The sequence below is a fragment of the Paramisgurnus dabryanus genome, chromosome 13 (genome assembly GCF_030506205.2).
Source record: "Paramisgurnus dabryanus chromosome 13, PD_genome_1.1, whole genome shotgun sequence".
Taxonomy (NCBI): Eukaryota; Metazoa; Chordata; class Actinopteri; order Cypriniformes; family Cobitidae; genus Paramisgurnus; species Paramisgurnus dabryanus.
In genome coordinates this window covers 37,931,278-37,951,787 of record NC_133349.1, presented here as the reverse complement: position 1 = coordinate 37,951,787, position 20,510 = coordinate 37,931,278, and the positions used below count along the sequence as shown (strand labels likewise).

Genomic DNA, 20,510 nt, shown 5'->3' with positions numbered 1-20,510 from the left:
CTTGGCATTGAGATATTTGCATAATGCTGGCGCCGCCCCACCAGGTGCGTATATAAGCCACAGGTGCAAATATGGAAATTAGCTTCATTTCGCTGAGAAAGCCGGAAAGTGTGACCGGACGATAAACAGCAGGGAGCAGCCCTGTGGCGACGGGACGTGACGTCTCCGTTCCCTTCCTTCAGGGAACGAGGGTTACATACAGAACCGAGACGTTCCCTTTCAGTCGGTCACTACGACGTCACGTCGTGACCGACGAATTGGGAATCCCTACCAAAACGCCACTGAGGGCTGACCTCTTCCAGTGTCTGCGTAAAGCCCTCCGGTTCCACTTAAGGATAAGGAGAATTAGGTTTTAAGGCAGAAGGCCGGGCACTAGATGTTCCTTTAACCCCACAGTAGTGCCAGCGACTGGGAAGCGCCCTATCTGAGCGGTATAGGGACGCTGCGGAAGCCACCGCCCCGTTAAGGGCTATTGGTGGGCGAAAGTCAACCGTAGTTGAGGTATAAATGACAGCCGTGGCTGTATAAGCAAAGCACTGCTCTGCTGAGGGAAACGTGGGCTAGTAGGATTAACCCCACGGAAAAATACTCACAAAGGAACCCGGTGGGACGCAATGTGGATGCCCGAGCCAAACACAGGTTCGCGAGGATGCAGCTAGTGAGAGGCTGGCAGCGGATGCTCCGCAACATCAGGCTGCCAAGGCAGCGGAGGAAGGCAAAACAAATTATTACGCGTTTTTGCCTTGAAGGCCTTCCATACTGAGCTCAGTTTGGAGCAGCAGTCGGAGGCTGCAAGCCGACCTGCGAGCCTGTTCTCTGTGCTTCCCTTAACGAGGAAAGGGCACGAGAGGAGACAGGCTCGACACGAACACAAAAATCTAATGAACGTATTAGGTGTCGCCCAACCAGCAGCTCTGCAGATGTCTGTTAGCGAGGAACCACGAGCGAATGCCCAAAATGAGGCAACACTTCTAGTAGAGTGAGCTCTCAAATTAAATGGACAAGGAATGCCCTGCAGATTATAAGCAAGGGCGATAGTATCAACTATCCAATGAGACATCCTCTGCTTAGTGACAGCTTTCCCTCTCTGCTGACCACCATAACAAACAAAGAGCTGATCTGAGGTCCTAAGGCTTTGTGCGATCCACGTAGATGCGTAACGCTCGTACGGGGCATAATAAAGCCATAGTTGGGTCTGCCCTCCTCCGGGGGGCAGCGCTTGCAAGCTCACCACCTTATCTCTGAAGGGAGTGGTGGGACTTTTGGCACGTAGCCTGGTCTGGGTCTCAGTGAGACAGCAGGACCAAACTGAAGGCACGAATCGTCAACAGAGAATGCATGTAAATTCCTTACTCTCTTCACGGAGACCAATGCTAGCAGGGTCAGAGTTTTCATTGACAAAAACTTCAGACTCGCAGACTGCAAAGGCTCGAACGCGGAACCTGTAGTAGGGCTTCAGCACCATGGACAGGTCTCAGGAGGAATAGAGGGAGGGCGCGAGGGGTTTAGCCTGCGAGCGCCTCTTAAAATCTAATAACCAAATCATGCTGCCAACTGATCTGCCGTTAATAAGCGAGTGATGAGCAGAAATAGCGGTAATATCAACTTTAATGGTGGAGGGTGACAGCCTACCATCTAACCTATGTTGAGGATATATAAAAGCACAATGTTAAGCATTCTCTGGGGTCCTCGCGTTGCGAAGAGCACCAGGTGACGAAAAGGGTTTCATTTAAGCGCGTAAGCCCGTCTTGTGGACGGTGCTCGTACCGCGTCGATGGTGTTAGATACCGCATGCGATAAATCACCTAAACCTTGCGCGCACTCAACGACCATACATGGAGATCCCACAGGTCGGGGCGCGGGTGCCATAATGTGCCCCTTCCTAAAGAAAGAAAGTCCTTCCTAGGGGAATTCGCCAGGGAGGGGCTGTCGCGAGGAGCGTTAACTCTGAAAACCAATTCCTGGTCGTCCAGTATGGGGCGACTAACGAAAGGCTCTCCTCGTCCTGCCTGACTTTGCACAGTGTCTGTGCAATTAAGCTCACTGGAGTGAATGCGTATTTTCGCGTCCCCCGCGGCCAGCTGTGTGCCAACGCATCCACGCCGAGGCTGCCCTCGGTTAGTGAATAAAAACCGGCGACAGTGGGTATCGTCCGGCGACGCAAACAGAAATATCTGCGCACGACCAAACTTCTTCCAAATTAGCTGGACCGTCTGGGGGTGGAGTCGCCATTCACCGGGGCGCGCAGCTCGGGAAAGCGCGTCTGCCGCTGTATTGAGCGAACCCGGGATGTAAATGGCACGAAGGGACCTCAGATGCTTCTGACTCCAAAGGAGGAGATGACGAGCGAGATGCGACAGGTGACGAGAGCGCAAAAACCGCCTTAACGGTAAATAACGCAACAGTCGCAATGTTGTCGGTGTCGGCTAATACATCCTTCCCTCGCATCTCCATAGCGGAGCGTACAAGTCCCAGATATACAGCGCACCGCTCGCGGCAGTTGGGGTGCTATACACACCCCTGAGACTGCAAGCCCGTCATACGTGGCTGCTCATCCCGTGCTGGGGGCATTGTATGTGCTACAGAATGCCAGGAGACCCGACTCAGGGGCATATCTTGCTATCAGAAATGCTGGGTCTGCCACGGGGTAAAATTGAAATGACACAGGTGTAATGGTTACACAGTGTATGCCGTTGCGCCACGCTCTCCTCGAGACTCGATCGTAAAACCAATGCTGAAGCGGTCTCATATGAAGCAGCTCGAGCAGTGTCACAGCCGCAGCATGCTGTCATACATCCAAGAGCTTCTGAAATTGTTTCAGAGGGACCGCGTACTTCCCTCGAATTAAACCGAGGCAAGTCAGAACTGACTGGTTGCGCGCTCTTGTAAAACACGCCAATAAATCGATCGAGTCTATTTCCAAACTGAGAAAAGGATCCTCTGCACGGGGCAAAGTTGCTCTTTTCCCAGCTGACCTGATGACTTAAACGAGCGAGATGCTGAAGCATTAAATCTCTGTGTTCGCGCACGTTTGCCAAGAACGGGCCATTATAGTTGACGTAAATATAAGCAGAATGCGAACAACGCTCTCTCTCTCGGAGATTTAAATGCCCTGACTAGCACTTTCATGGAGACACGGGGAGAGAGAGACAGCTCGAATGGTGTACTTATTAATATGCCCACACCACGAACGCAGAGCGAAAAACGGTCTAGGCGAGGGGAGATGGACACAAAGTACACGTCTACAGGTCTAAGGCTGCAAACCGATTTGAATATTGAAATACGAGCCTCGGCGTATCATCCTAAAGGATCACACTTGTAGAGCCGGAGCGTAAATAAATCGGTCGTAACCCACCGCGTATTTTGGGTAATATGAGATAAAGGCTGGAAAAACCTTATCATCATTCTCGGTAAGAGGGACCGGCTCGAAATGTCCTTCGCCAGCAGGACATCGACTTTTGCACGCAGTACATGTGCATCGGACGCTTTCGCTATAGTGAAACGAATGCCCGAGAATTTGGGGGAGTGCCGGTAATTGTATTACGTAACCGAGGCGGATAGTGCGTAAAACCCAACGAGACGGGCTGGGAACTGAAGCGAAGCATCCCGGGACCGTACGAGGAGAATTAACGACACTACCGAAGTACCCGCGGTGGGGCAGCGAAGCGAGACAGGTGAGACTGCCGGTGCGTCTGCCGTGACAGCATAAACATCTACAGTATGTGTGTGTGTGTGACACTGACCTGAGCCCGCTGAGGGTGACGGTCGTCTGGTCTCCTCTGCGGAGAGCGCAGACTCCGATGAGGGTGCTGGTGGTCCGGTCTCCTCAGTGGAGAGCTCGGACTCCTCAGGACACCCGCTGGCGATAGAGGAGAGGTAGAGTGAGCAGGTGTACGCCCACGGCTCTCTCGATCCTCCGGAGACCTGGAGAGGAAAGAGGAATGCACTCTTATGTGTGGTTAAGTGGGTACCGGCTGGACAGCCGGTGGAACATATGCAAACCAAGGATTTTCCACCCGACCCTCTACCGGGGGAAGGAGCGAATCACGGTCTCCTGAAGAGTGATCCTCTGCCACTCCGGGTCGCCCGTCTCTGGCCACTTAAACTCCCGATTTCACGGGAAGCGGCTAAGCTGGCGGGGCGAGCTGCTGACGACCGGTTCCCCTGCGCTGCCGAGATGGGGTCCGAGGAGGAGAACAGAGGTGGCCGCCGCAGGACGCCGACGGCGAGAGGCAGACTGAGGAGCCGGCGTTGGTGGACCAAGGGCAGCTCTCATCCGCCGGGGCACGACCTAGGAGATCGCCTCAGTCTGCGCAGCGGAGCTGTACGACTCCCCGGGCTCGCCGAAGAGGCCGGTCTGTGAGACAGGAGCATTCATGAAGTTGTTCCGTCATATAAGCCAGACACAGCCAAAGGTGGCGATCTTGAACACTGTGGTGGACATCGCACGACTGAAGGTCGCGGCTTCCCTCGTATATCTCTAAAGCCTTCGCTTGGTGAACCTGCAGTACGTTAATGCGTGCAGGGCTGAAGCCGCGTCTCCGCATGCCTGATGGGCAGCGCCCGTAACCGGACGACTGTCTATACAAACACGGGAGGGAAGGGTTGGGTGGTCCCTCCAGGAACGCAGCTGCATCGCAACCCCCCGCTCCACTGAAGGGATCCCCCTTAGCGGCTCCGTTAGTGAGGGAGATGAGGGGTGAAAGCTGAACGGCCGAGACGGCCGCAAATCACGTCAGCTCTTCGTGCCGTCGGGAAAGGCAGGCACAGGAGGTGAGGACCGTAGAGGCCCGGGCAGCTCCGAAGTACCAATCATGTGGGCGGGACGGTTCGGGCGGAGAGGGATTAACCCCTCCAACTCTACCGTTTCCGCCGCTCGAGCGGGCACGGCCGCCATCTCCGGGACGACTCCGCCTCGGAGGGAAAAAATGGGCACCCCTCTGATGCTGCAGAAGTGACGGGACAAGAAGGAGGTCCAATGGATTCGGCAGAAATCGCAGAACACGACTCTGCAGTCTCCACCAGAGCCTCAACCGGCTGAGGATGAGAAGGCCGGTAGGTGAAGGACGCATCCTCCGTCCTACTCAGCGTAGTGATGCGAAGAGCGTCCTGCGAGCGCTTGACAGCCGCACCATGACGGCGTTCAGCACTGCAAAGGCGCGGACGTCGTTCCCGTAGAAACGACAGTCGTCTCCGCAATCCAAGAGGGTTATGCTCTCACAGAGAGAACAAAAGCTCTCCACGAACGCAGCCTCGGAGTGCTCGATGCCCAAGCACGAAGACAGCGCTCGTGACCGTCACTGGAATCCCTGTACTTCTCGCATCCAAGATCGCACAGAGGAAAAGCTATCCTGAAAAGGACGCTGATCTCCGAATATACGAGAGAGTGGCTGTCTTTAAAAAGACACAGAGCTCTCCCGTATCACTCTTTAGGGAAATCACTCTTTAGGTGCTCAGCTGATGATGCGCACAGGGAGAGGCAACGCACACACTAAACTCAAAACAAAAAATATGCAGAGCAGTGGAATACTGCGAGCGTCCGCTGTGTCAGTACTGCTTGTCAATCAACTTCAGCAACCGTTCCCAGAAGAGCAGAGAGTAGCTTCTCAGTAGCAGATAATGCCGGCTTTCGAAGCGAAAAAAGCTAATTTCCATATTTGCACCTGTGGCTTATATACGCACCTGGCGGGGCGGCGCCAGCATTATGCAAATATCTCAATGCCAAGTTCTTTGGCGTTTTAGTAGAGTACGAAGCAGATTGGTCTCTCTAAGCGAGTTCCCAATTCGTCGGTCACGACGTGACGTCGTAGTGACCGACTGAAAGGGAACCTTGTGTTGGAGTGAAAAGGGCATGTGTGCTGACAGAGACTCTTTCTCATTTTAATGTCACAACTGGATATCCTCCTGATATACTCCATGATCTGTTTGAGGGTATTGTTCCAGTGGAACTTGCACAGTGTCTGGGTACGTTAATGTCCAAAAAATACTTTTATTTGGATACTCTAAATAAGGTAATGCTCAATTTTCCCTACAAGGGAGATGATAAAACAAACCGCCCCCATATTGTGCCACAGTCATTTAAAAACAAAAACACAATTGGTGGCAATGCTGCTGAAAACTGGACTCTCTTAAGGTTGTTGCCTTTCATGATTGGAGAAGTTATACCTGAAGGGGAATCAGTGTGGCAGATTATCTTGGATTTAAAAGAGATTGTGGAACTTGTAGTTGCCCAGGTACATACAGAAGAATCCATTGGATATCTTCAGTGCAAAATTTCTGATGACAGGCAAAAATACCAAGAAGCATTTCCTAATCAGAAACTTTTGCCCAAACATCACTACTTGGAGCATTACCCTCACATGATCCGGTGTTTTGGCCCTTTGGTTGGCCTGTGGACCATGCGATTTGAGGGCAAACACAGCTTTTTTAAAAATGTTGCTCATCATAGCAAGTGTTTCATGAATATTGCTTTGACACTGGCAAAGAAACATCAGCTGATGATTGCCTATCACTTACACTCATCGACTTCACGTAAACCTGGCTTTGAAGTTTCAGGTTTCCTCTTGAGGTACTAAAAGAGGAGGTATCATTGCCTATCCAGCAGATGTACCCAGCAATAGCAGAAGTAGACATGGCAAAAAGTGCAGATTGCAAAGGGATCTGCTATAGAACAGGAATGATGGTCATCTGTGAATTTACTGATGGGCTGCCTGAATTTGCACAGATAATAAGGATATGTATACTTCAGGATACAGTTAATTTCATAGTCAAGAAGTTCTCAGCTTGGTTTAGAGAGCACTATCGGGCCTTTGAACTGCAACCATGTCCAACTGGTCAAATGTTCCTGATATCACATGATGCCCTGACCGAGAAGTACCCACTACATGACTACTTCGTTGGGCCGCTCCGACTGGTTACATTTAAAAGATATCCTTATATCAAAAGTAGGTGGTGTTAAAGAGCTGTTCTTACTAACCCTTCTAAATGTACAATGATCTCTAGCATGAGCACCTAACACTAACTTTTCACTTATGTATATACTTGTCAGTCTGTAAAGGGATAATAAACGGGTGCACACTGTAGTAGCAGGAATTTGGTGGTGTTTTATCACAGTTCAATTTTGTTGATGTTGAGTCTGAAATGTAAAAAAAATATTTAATTGATTACAGTAAGTACAAGATAACACGTAATTTGTTTAAAGAGCACCTATTCTCCGATTCACGTTTTTACATTTCCTTTGGTGTGTAAGTGTATATTAGTACATGTTAATGATATGCAAAAGGTACAAACCCCAAAGTAAACGATGACGTGAGTTATCAAATCCAATGTAAATCTCTTGGACTACAACAAACACATGGATTTTAGGCATCAGTTTACTTCCTGGGATTGATGATGTAGACATTTCTTTGTTCTGATGAAAACAAAGGAAGATATTTTGAGATGTTTTTAAACAAACCTTTTGTGGACCCAATTTACTTCCATTGTACGCATTTTTCCCCACTATGGAAGTGAATGGGGTCTACGAACGGTTTGGTTACAAACGTTTCTCAAAATATCTTCCTAAGTGTTTATCAGAATTGTTGATCTGTCCATCACAGGGCCAACACATACTGTAAAAACAGCCGTTTAAACACATTCTCACACCTACATTTAAAATCTCCATATAACCTGCATGTCTATAGAAAAAAGAGATATGTCAGTACTAATTTTACTTTAAAAAATGTACAACACAAATTGCATTTAAGAAGGCTATTGTGGGGAGACAATTTCCTTTTGTGAAGTTTGCTTTGATTTCAGTTTTTATCAAGTTGCTGACTTTTTCAATTTTCATTCTTTAAAACCCACCATGGCTTTTTTTTTTAGGTTGAAGTGTTTGCGTGATGGCTGCACCGGTGAAACTGCGGATTATCCTTGGTGCCAATAATGCTGAAAAGCTGACCATAGAATCGGGTATGCCAAATTCTGTGAAGGATCTTTAAATTGAGATCAAACGTCAGTTTGATATAGAGGGGGAAATTAGACTCCAGTACATGGACACCGACTTTGATAATAACTTCGTTAACCTTAATCAAATTAGTGAAATACAAGACAAGAGTACAGTGAAAGTCATCTTATTGTCAGATGCGCCAGATGTCAGTCAGTCAGTCAACAGTTTGAACCAGAGTGGTGAGGACACATCTTCATCCTCTACTGACACTGTAATACTCCCCTCCCCTGACTCAGTGACTGCCCGATCACAGTGGCCTACAGAATTTCAAATACCTACGTTTCCATATGATGTGGAGATGCAACTTCAAAGTGCAAACCAGGCCTTCATGTCAAACAGAGTTTTCCTAAACCCCAGCCACAAACTGAAGTCGGACATCTTGGAAAGTCTGGCTGAGAAAATAATTAATTTCAAGGCGTATCCTTCAAATTTGGAAATAGAATCTGTTGCTGAAGCTTTAATCAAAGCTCACCCATGTTTGAGCGAACAGGGATCCTCTAGTGGTTACTATGGATGGAAAATTAGCCTCAAGTACAAGATGGCCAACTATAGGACAAAATTAAGAAACTTGGGGTGCCCAGAAATGAGCATTAATTCCCTCAAAAACAAACCTGCAGATAAGTGCCAGCCGGCCTATAAGGTTAAAAAACCCAGAAAGGCAGAAGTAAATTTCTGCCCCCCTTTTCCTGCTGGCGAGACCCAGGACAGCCTTGAAGGCGAAAGAGTGTCACTATTGTCTGAGGTCAAAAAAAAGACACAACAATGCAGTTATTAAGGAGAAGATGGCCAAGACCTTTGCGTACAGGAGACGGGAGGTAGTCAGAGACCAACCCATGATATCGGAGTTCAAGACCAGATGGCCAGGACTGTTCACTGTGCCTGAGGTATAAACGGCTTATTAAAACATCAATGAACAATGTTGTATAATGCATTAAATGACCATGTGAAGGAATTAAAGAATATAGTAACATAGTGTCTTTCATTATAATTGTAGTATACATCAATAACATTTTGTTTGTGGACATTATTCAAAGGTGGAAGCAGAATTTCTGAGAATTACCACTGTTCCCCTCGTCACAAAGTTTTTTGCACAACTTGACCACCACGCTGATCAGCTCATCAGAGTGCTGAAGAAGGCAGGTGGATCTAAAGGAAGGCAAATTGACCTCATCTTTGCACCGACTGCACGGGTATAGTTAACTCTTGTAGAACACATTTAGGAATAAGTACATTTTGTCTAGTTTGTGTTGTCATTTTTCAGAAACCAATAACATCTGCAAATGCACCCCATATGAATTTATTTATTTTATTTTATTTTTACAAAGATTTTTGAGATTAACAGAATTTTTTCCCCATTTAAATAATTGCTATTTCGTATCTACACACACTGGATAAATGACCAGAATTTTGAGGAAACTGATATACTGATGCAATAGGTGTATATTATATTAATGCTGTTTTTTTTCTTATTTAGAATGAAACCGTTGAAAAGAAGAGGGAGTGCCTCCTCCGGGCACTTTGTATCTATCTAAATGAAAATCCGAGCAGTCTCTTCAAAGAGTATATGGTAGGTAATGCTAACAATTATTGCAGCAGTAACTGTGGTCTAGGGCTCTTAAGAATATCAAATTATCCATTTAACATTGGGTGCGTATACATGCACAGAATAAGCGGATAAGTATCAAAAATCTGTTTATTATATAAACCTGTTTTCTTGCATTTACATGCAAATCAATAAACTGCAGAAAACTGCGTTTACATTTGGAGATTTATCAGGTTTCTCGCAGTCCGTATTTTCACTGCCTAAAAGCCAATGGGAAATCTGTTTTAAGCTATGCTTGTCATATCTCTTCTCATATCTACACTTGAAAATGTAACATGAGATTTTATTTCCACAGTTTCTCTGTCAATTGCTTAAGTTGAATGCAGACTTTTATGTGTTACTTTGTGCTTCCACGTGTGACGTTTATCTTTCACACGCGGAGACATGCACACGTGAACAAAACTGCGTGAAAACTGGTTAAGGTGTTTACTTGCAACGCAAAATTGGGGTAATGAGCAAAAAAGTTACCTGTGTCGATCAGTTTTTGCTTGTGCAACTTAGGGGCTTTTTCCTTTACAAGAAAACCCGTTTTATGAGTTTACATGCCCTGCTTAAAAACAGCATATACCAGCATCATTCCCATGCTTGTTGGGTGCTGGTGGTCACCAGCATACCAGCACCAAAACACAACATATGCTTGTCTTGCTGGTTTTTCCAGCAGGGTGACCGCACATGTTATCAGTTTATTAAGCATAATCTGTGTAAGACTGTGCATGTAAACACACTCATTGTGGTATATGGCTTTTAGGAATGGCAATTATGGTCTAGACTAAATCAAGTTTATGATCGTTTGATCTTAAAAAATGGAAGAACTATAATCTTATTAAAATAGAACTTATGGCAGAGCTGATGTAAGATGGCTTCAGATCATACAGGTGTACTTACTGAAGTGGCCATCAAGTGTACAAAATCAGTTTGGACAAACTTCAGCACTCTGATGAGCTGATCAGCTTCCAACAGATTGAGATTAACAAAATCAGTTTGGACAAAAAATCAGTTTTGTCCAAACTGATTTTGTACACTTGATGGCCACTTTAGTAAGTACACCTGTATGATCTGAAGCCATCTTACATCAGCTCTGCCATAAGTTCTATTTTAATAAGATTATAGTTCTTCCATTTTTTAAGATCAAACGATCATAAACTTGATTTAGTCTAGACCATAATTGACATTCCTAAAAGCCATATACCACAATGAGTTAGTAATCAAGCACTTTTTTTTAAACATTTATTTAGAAAACTGCAATGGAAATGAGCTCTTTGGAATTTTATAATTGGCTGGTGATTTCATTGTTGTCCTTTTTTTTTGTATGTGGAAAGGATTCAGATGGCTGTACTGCCCAGAGGGAGCTTGATGAACTTGTCTTTGGCATCTACAGCATTAATGCTGAGGGAGGTGATGCCAACAGCACTCCAGTTGATGTTGGAATAGTGATCGAGGGTGTTGAAGTGCTTCATGACTTGGGAGACATAGCTTCTGCATGTGCAATCTTAATGGGTGTCATATATGCAATGAACCTCAGCTATCCTCAGGAACTAAAAATGTTCTTTGAGGTGCTTCAGAAAATCTTCCTGCAGCTGGATGCTTCCAGACTCTCACCCAAGGTACAGATGCTTAAAAACAAACTTTATGAGTGAACCAACATTGAAAGTTTGGCGTTTTACATGAAGGACTGATTTGCACTTGAAACAAATTTTATGAGTGAACCAACGTTGAAAGTTTGGCGCTTTACATGAAGGACTGATTTGCACTTGAAACAAACTTTATGAGTGAACCAACATTGAAAGATTGGCGTTTTACATGAAGGACTGATTTGCACTTGAAACCATTGAATTGAAAAAATTTTCTTTTTTTTGTGACACGCACCACTGTTCTGGGTGACATGTTTCTTTGTCATGTAACGCGTGTCAAGAATTTTTTTCACAGCATTAATGCTGAGGGAGGTCATGCCGCCACCACTCCAGTTTACAGTGTTAAAGTGATAGAGAGTGTTGAAGTGCTTCACACTTAAGTTCATTTACCATTTTATATTTTATTGTGTGTGTGGCATGCACCAGTGTTCTGGTTGACATGTTTCTCTGTCATGCATGTACTTAAACAATGAGTGAACCAACATTGAGCACTTAAAACTTTGTTAAATGCCTGCTTTGTACTTGAAACCATTTTATTGTAAACACTTAAAAGTTTGTATTCATTTGATCTTTTTTGTGTGGATGCAACAGTGTTCTGGGTGACATGTTTCTCTGTCATATATGTACTTAAAGTTTTAAGTGCTCAATGTTGGTTCACTCATTGTTTGTTAAACACCACAAATGCCTGCTTTGTACTTGAGACCATTTTGTTGAAAACACTTAAGATTGTATTCATTTGATCTTTTTGTGTGGATGCAACAGTGTTCTGGTTGACATGTTTCTCTGTCATGTATGTACTTAATGAGTGAACCAACATTGAGCACTTAAAACTTTGTTAAACGCCACAAACACTTGCTTTGTACTTGAAACCATTTTATTGAAAACACTTGAAAAATGGAATTCATTTGATCTTTTTTGTGTGAATGCAACAGTGTTCTGGGTGACATGTTTCTCTGTCATGTATGTACTTAAAGTTTTAAGTGCTCAATGTTGGTTCACTCATTGTTTGTTAAACACCACAAACACCGGCTTTGCACTTGAAATCGTTTTATTGAAAACACTTCAAAAATGGTATTAATTTGATCTTTTTTTGTGTGGATGCAACGGTATTCTGGGTGGAATGTTTCTCTGTCATGTATGTACTTAAACAATGAGTGAACCAACATTGAGCACTTAAAACTTTTAACGCCAGAAATGCCTGCTGTGTACTTGAAACCATTTTATTGAAAACACTTAAGATTGTATTCATTTGATATTTTTTGTGTGGATGCAACAGTGTTCTGGTTGACATGTTTCTCTGTCATGTATGTACTTAATGAGTGAACCAACATTGAGCACTTAAAACTGTGTTAAACGCCACAAACACCCGCTTTGTACTTGAAACCATTATATTGAGAACTTGAAAAATGGTATTCATTTTATCTTTTTTGTGTGGATGCAACAGTGTTCTGGGAGACATGTTTCTCTGACATGTATGTATTAAATGAGTGAACCAACATTGAGCACTTAAAAGTTTGTGGCGTTTAACATAAAGGCCTGCTTTAAACTTGAAACCATTTTATAAAAAACACTTGACAGATTGTATTTTTTTTATCTTTTTTGTCTGCTTGTTAAACACAAAGATAAAAAATACAATCTTTCAAGTGTTTGTCTTTTAAATGCACTGCTCAGGAGTTTTATTTTTTTAAATTACCACCTTTAAATGCTGCCACTCATGAGTGTTTAACAGTTTTTTCTCGTTTAAGAAAATTTCATAGAACTGATGTTATTAAAAACTTGTTTATTAAAGGAACTAACAAATTTTAAGTTGAGTTTACTTAATTTATTTGTGTGGAACCTGTTGACAAACTAAAATTAATTAAACCTAACTAGTAAAAATTTAATTTATTGAAATTATAGACCCCTTCACGGTTCACGTCACAGGCTGTTCCCACTGCGCATGTCGGGGTCAGAAAAGTCATTACAGCTGATTGAGTTGCGTATTATTCGGTATCGTCAAAAATGCCTACTTACGTCGTGGGCTGTGAAAATCGCACGAGGTCTTCCGTTAAGTTTTCGCGATTCATGCAGAATCTCAAAAACAAAAAAATACAACATCTGCGTCTGCAAGCAATTAACGTGCAGACTGGGACAATGCAAAGATCAAAGAGGCTTGTGTTTGTAGTGCTCACTTCATTTGAGGTAAGTCATCATTTTTCAGCACTGTTAGATTAAATTATAAAGCCTAAATGGTATGAACAGTTCGACCCCGTGCTGCGCGCGCACCCGATAATCATTCAATGTTTACAAACCTTGAAGGGGTCTATAAAATTTTGATTGATTAAGCTTAAATTTTATGTTTTGTTGTAAAATCATTAGTTTACTTTGAATAGACACATGTGTAATATGTAACTTCTAAACAAATTTTGTTAGTCCATAGAACATAATTGATTTTAGTTATTTAAACTTAAACGTTTTTTGTTGAGTAAAAATAAGTGATAATAGTTGGTTAAACTTAAAAAAAATACTTGTCCCTAAAACAACCTTATTATGTTGGACAACCTAAAAAAAATTGTTTTCAAATTAAATAATTAAATTATGTGGAACCTGTTGACGAAATAAAATTAATTAAAGTCAACATTTTTTTTTTTTTGAGTGCAGGTATTCTCTCTGTCATCCAATTTTTCGTTTTCATCCATAAAATTCCATCCTCCATGTTAAAATTTTCACATCTGTTTAAAAAATATTTCATTGTTTTCTTCCATTCTGCCTTGTTTTCTTCTTGTAAATACTTTTTAACTAATTTTACTCTTAGACTGTTTTTCCTTTGTTCTACATCCATTAATCCTAGACCGCCTTTTTCTATATCCCCTAAAATCGTGTTGTTAGCTATTCTTGGCGGTTTGCCGTTCCAAATAAAATCAAGAAAACATTTCTTCAACCTCTTTTCTATCCATATTGGCATTTCAGATAAGTATAAAACATACCACAATTTAGAAACCATTAAAACATTCAAAGTTAAAACCTTCCCCTTCAAGCTTAAAGTTCTTAATTTCCAAAAGTTTATTTTTCTTTCTATTCCTGATATCAGTTGTTCCCACATTTCATCTCTTGTTTTTTTCTCATTTTTCCCCAATAAAAGTCCTAAAATGTTCATTTCTTCTACCTCTTTAAAATTAAAATAATCATTTAAAAGCACAGCTTTGCCAAACCTCATGTACACTGTTTTATCCTCATTAACTTTACCTCCTGATGCTTTACAAAATTTCTTGACAACATTCATGGCCTCTTGTACACTTTCTTTCCTATTTACAATTATTGTTGTGTCATCTGCATACTGAAAAACTTTCCCTTCAGACATTATTCCCTCAATCTCAATTCCTGTTATTTTTGTATTTTCCTTTATAGCTAATCCCAGTGGTTCTGATACAAGTGAATATAACAGTGCCGAGAGTTGACAACCTTGCCGTATTGATCTCGTAATTTTAAAACATTCAGTTAAAAACCCATTGCATTTAATTTTTGTCAAAGCCCCCTTGTATAAGATTTTAATCCATTTGATAAAATTCTTCCCAAAACCAAAACTCTTTAAAACATCAAATAAGAAACCATGTTCCACCCTATCAAAAGCTTTTTCAAAATCTAAACTGATTATGTACCCATCCTTATTTTCTTGTTTTATGTACCATATCATGTCCCTTATACTCATTGTTATGTCAGCTATGTCTCTTCCTTTGACTGCATATGCTTGATTTGTTTTTATTATAGTTGGCATCACTTCCTTCAGTCTATTTGCTAAAACCTTTGCTATAATTTTAAAATCTGTGTTCAACATTGAAATTGGTCTATAGTTCTTTAAGTCTACCCTCTCCCCTTTCCTTTTATATATAATTTTCATCAAACCTATTCTCATCCTTTCATTTACTTCCTCTTTTTCAAAAATTTCCTTAAAAACCTCCTTTAAAATCTTTGTTAAAACCCCTTTAAAACATTTGTAAAATTCACTCCCCAAACCATCTATTCCCGGACTCTTCTTTCTGTTTAGTTGATCTATTGCTTGTTCAATCTCTTCTTCTCTGAAATCATGGTCACATACATCTTTATCTTCTTTACTTAATTTTGCTTTTATTAGATTTAATAATTGTTTTTTTTCTTTCTCCTCTTCACCTTGAGTACTGAAAAGGTCCTCATAAAAGGCCTTTATTTCTTTTAGAATATTTTCATTTCCTTGTACGATTTCCCCATTTTTCCCTCTTATCTCCTTTACAATCTCTGCTTTTCCTTTCTTTTTCTCTAGGTCAAAATAAAACTTTGTACATTTCTCACCCTCCACCATATATTTTGCTTTACTTCTTAATCTTGCTACTTCATATTCTTTTTCCTCTATTTCCTTTAATCTTTCCTCAATTTCTCTTATCTTTTGTATGTCTTTGTTTTCTTTAGCTAGTTCTTTTTCTAAGTCTGTTTTCATTTCTTTTTTCTTATATCTCTTACATTTTTGTATTAGGCTACAGTATTTAATTGAGAATTTTTTTATTAAAAACTTTACGTTTTCCCACCATATTGTCTTACTCTCTTCATACATTTTACTTTCCTTTTCTCTTTCTATAATTTGTTTGATTTCTGAAACATAATCTTTATTTTTAAGAATCTCTGTATTTAAAACCCATACCCCTGGCCCTCTTTGTATTTTGTCCCAATCAATTTTAAAAAATAAGAACTTATGATCACTTAAACTTGTTTCTTCATACTTAATCTTTTCAATAAAATTTTCCACATTCCTATTACATAAAATAAAATCAATTCTTGTTTTGCACACAAACTGTCCCACTATTTGTCGTCTTGAAAACTCTTTTTTAGTTTCGTTCCTTTCTCTCCATACATCAATCATTTTATTTTCTTCCATTAAAAACTTTAATTATTTTCTCCCCGCATCACTTTTAAAAACCATTCCCTCTGCCAAATCTTGTTTACTAAAAACTGTATTAAAATCCCCCATTATTACAATTTCTTTATATTTCTTTAAAAAACCTCTTAAAACATAAAAAAATCTTTTTTTTTCCTTCTCTTCTGTTGGTGCATGTACATTTACTATAACCATTTCCTTTTCGTCATATTTTGTCTCTACAATCATACATTTTCCTATATTGTCTTTATATACAATTTTGCTTCTTTTAAAAACCTCCTCTTTCATTAAAAAAGCAACTCCTCTTCCAAATCTTCCATTACCATTGTTATATAAAATTCCTCCAGCCCATCTCCTTTGAAAATCCTTCATCACATTCTCTTTCCAGTTCGTTTCTTGTAGTGCAATGATATCTTCATGTTTACATCTTTCAATTACTTTTTCAAATTTTCTCACGTCCAGCAGTCCTCTTGCATTAAAAGTCACACAACTTAAAACCATTAAAAGAAAAATTAAATACCTAAAAACCATTGTCTCACTTCATTTCTTCCAGGCCCTTTAAAACTTCATACCTATTTACACATTTCTTTTGTCCTTTTTTCATCACTTTTTTCCTAGCAAACTGTACATTTGGTGTTACCTTTAATGCTCTTCTTCTTGTTTGTGCTCTTCCGTCTCTGCTTTTCTCCAATACTGCTGCTTCTTCCATTTCTTTATTGTCAATCCCGCTGCTATCTACTATCTCATTTTGTCCTTCTTTGTCCATCGTATCTAAAAGACTTGTAAAACTTGCAGAAATTTCAATTGGTGTCCATGTACCATCATCTCCTTGTGAATTGTCCTTCTCATTTTCCACTTCTATGTCCTCTGTTGTCTGTTCCTCTATGGTTATTATCTTTTCCATTTCATTTGCTCCATCAGTGTGTTGTTGTTCTTCATTTTCATTTTCTTCTCCATCGTTCCCTTCATGCATTTGACTGTCCACCTGTTTTTGTGATCCTCCTTCTCCTCCATCCATCCAACACTCACATTTATTTAAATAGTCTTGGCAGTCCGGGCACTTAACAGTGTTACAGTCCCTTGCGAAATGTCCCCTCTCCTCACATTTGTAGCACTTAAAATCAGGGCAATCTTTCATTAGATGGTCTGGGCTCATGCACAGCCGACAGGTTTTCACCTGATGGCTGTGCATCACCCTAAAATATTGCGGCCCTTCCGCTGTTTCCAGCTTCGTGCTGTTTGGGAGTGAAACCACTTCCTTGGGGAACCTCACTCTCGCAAACCTTGTCCCGTCCTCGATTCCAATGCCCGGATACAGCCTTCTTTTAATTTTTGATATTGGCAAAACGCCCCAACCTTGCAATTTTTCTAAAATTTCGTTATCCTCCAGGTAAACCGGCAAATGCATGAAGGAAACGACATATTCTCTGATTTGTAATCTCCTCACCTCACAGTTTGTTCCTTTTATCATTAGTCCATCCATTAACTCATCACACATTTCCTCCTTCTCCAGGGTCAGTTCATATTCCTTAATTTGTCTTGGTCTTACTGCCAGAACGTTTCCTTCTCCAATTTTCTCTGCTATCACTTTAATTATATCCTCCGCCTTTACTCCATTAGCATTGTCCACATTTACAATCACTGTTGCTTCCTTCATGTATTTCCTTTGCTCAAAATTCCTAACACCTGTATCCTTTTGGTTTCCAGCTCATGGTCGATGTTCAGGTCCAGTGTCATTGCCGTTCCTTTCTCCGCCGCCATTTCCAGGTCATTAGCCGTAGGTCCTTCCATTTCAAATGAAAAACAAACACGAAAAACAAAAACAAACAAACAAAACCCCGAAAAATCACCATTTAACCACCCTCCAGCCAGCCAAAAGCTGCTGTTAGGTGGTTTAAACAAAACAAAAAAATCACTAACAAACAAAACTCAATCGATATAAAAATAAAAACTACAAACACTAACAAACATAAACAATGAGAGAGCCTTCCTCTCTCTACTGCAGCCAACTCACTTCCTGATTGCTCAATAGCGCCCTAAGGGTGGTGTGGCCGTAAACGAGTGCTGACACGATTCGAGAGACACTTCAAGACTAATTTGGCAACGCAATGACATCGGTAAATGCTTACAAAAAGGACGTAATTATGGGAAAAAATGACATAAATACATAAATTATTAATTAAATGCTTACAGTGTGGAATTTGCAAGAGACAACTTCTCACTTTGAGCACACGAATGCGTGTGTCATTTATTTTCAAAGGTAAACAACAGAAGGAACTCCAACAAGCGCTCATCAGCGTCATGCGTCATCACGCATTCTAAACATTTAAAGGGAACGCGATCCCTGAACAGTTATACAGAACTACTGTTAATAACAAAGGTGAATTATGTCTTTCACATTCACTACACACGTCCCCCCAGAATTCACCATAACAGTCAACGGGGAGGTGGGCGTATCAACCGACCACAACGACTGCGCTGTACCGGAGGTCAAGGAGACCCCAATGCAGCCGGTGTAACGTCATTACATGGAGGAGGGGCACAGAGTGTGGGAAACTTGGTTGGGACAGGGGCACGAGGCGGGGGCAGAGCCGGAGGCCGTCCACGTCGTGGGGGCTGGGCCAGGCCAATGGGCCTGTCCACATCCAAATGGGCTGGTTTAAGGCGGTCAATGGAGAGTCGCTCTGGTTTGCCACCCCTGTCCACCATAAAATGTTTGTCCCCTGTCTCCAGAACTCGGAATGGGCCCTCGTAGGGCGGGCGTAGCGGTCCCCTGTGGGCATCGTGGCGAATGAAAACATAGTCGGCTGTTTGAAGTCCTGCGGGGACGTGCGACTGAGGAAAGCCATGACGGGAAGTAGGGACAGGTGCAAAAAGCCTCGCATTATCCAGTAGATTAGACCGCTGGAGAGTAGCAGACCAGGGAACGGTGGCACTAGGGATGAAATCCCCTGGCACTAGCAGCGGCTGTCCGTAAACAAGTTCCGCCGATGAGGACTGAAGGTCCTCCTTTGGTGCAGTCCTAATGCCCAGCAGCACCCAAGGGAGCTTGTCGACCCAGTTGCCGTCTGTGAGGCTGGCACGCAGGGCAGCCTTCATTGACCTATGAAAACGTTCACAGAGCCCGTTAGCCTGCGGGTGATATGCAGTTGTGCGGTGGAGTTTCACTCCAAGGTTCTGTGCGACAGCGTCCCAAAGCTCAGACGTGAACTGCGCACCTCTGTCAGAAGAAATGTCTGAAGGGGCACCGAAACGAGCAATCCAGGTGCCAATAAAGGCCCGTGTCATCTCGACGGACGCCGCTGATGTCAGCGGCACAGCCTCAGGCCAGCGGGTGGTCCTGTCCACCATGGTTAACAGATACGTGAAACCTTGAGAGGAGGGTAAAGGACCAACCAGGTCCACGTTTACGTGGTCAAAACGCCTCTCAGGCACCGGGAACAATTCTAACGGGGCTTTAGTGTGGCGGTGTACTTTGGCCCGTTGGCACTCAACACAGGTGTTAGCCCAGTCCCTAACGTCCTTCTTGAGGCCTCGCCAAACAAATTTTGCTGCAACAAGTCTCTGTGAAGCTTTCGCACCTGGGTGGGAGAGACCATGGATGGCCTCGAACACTTGTCGTCTCCAGCCCGAGGGAACGATTGGCCGAGGACTACCTGTGGAGATGTCACACAGGAGCGTTGTGCCGGCATCGCCAAAAACCATGTCCACAATCTGCAACCCAGTAGCCGAGGTTTTCAGATGTTGCACGTCTGGGTCTGTGGTCTGAGTAGTGGCCATGCGGTTGTAATCCAATCCAAGATGGACTGCCCCTGCCACGGCTCGTGATAGGCAGTCCGCCACGTGGTTGCTCTTACCGGCAACGTGCCGCAAGTCTGTAGTAAACTCGGAAATGTAAGACAGGTGCCGTTGCTGGCGGGCGGACCACGGCTCGGCCACCTTAGCCATGGCAAAAGTCAGCGGCTTGTGGTCCACAAAAGCAGTGAAGTGTCGGCCTTCTAGCAGGGAACGAAAGTGTCTAATGGCGAGGTAGAGACCCAACAGCTCCCGGTCGAAAGTGCTGTACTTCCGCTCACAAGGGCGCAGGTGACGGCTGAAGAAAGCCAACGGCTGCCAGGCCCCATCCACCCACTGCTCGTAGACAGCACCGACAGCATAATCTGAGGCATCCGAGGTGATAGCAATGGGGGCTGTAGGAGAGGGATGCGCCAGCATGGTGGCGTTCGCTAGTGCTGTTTTAGTGGCATCGAAAGCCTTGACTCTGCTCTCAGTCCAGTCCACAGCGTGTTTGGGTTTACCTTTCAGGGCCTCATGTAAGGGCCCCATAATCTGAGCGGCACGAGGGATGAAACGGTGATAAAAATTCACCATGCCGAGGAACTCCTGCAGGGATTTGACAGTAAG

General features: G+C 43.0%; 1 protein-coding gene across 1 annotated transcript; it reads left to right on the top strand.

The window, feature by feature from the left end:
- Positions 1-8,547: 8,547 nt before the first annotated feature.
- On the top strand, positions 8,548-11,322 carry LOC135741732 (uncharacterized). The gene is made up of 4 exons (XM_065260501.2): positions 8,548-8,871; positions 9,022-9,177; positions 9,462-9,554; positions 10,910-11,322. The coding sequence occupies exons 1-4, from the start codon at positions 8,770-8,772 to the stop codon at positions 11,225-11,227; spliced, it is 669 nt and encodes a 222-aa protein (XP_065116573.1). The 5' UTR covers positions 8,548-8,769; the 3' UTR covers positions 11,228-11,322.
- Positions 11,323-20,510: the final 9,188 nt, after the last annotated feature.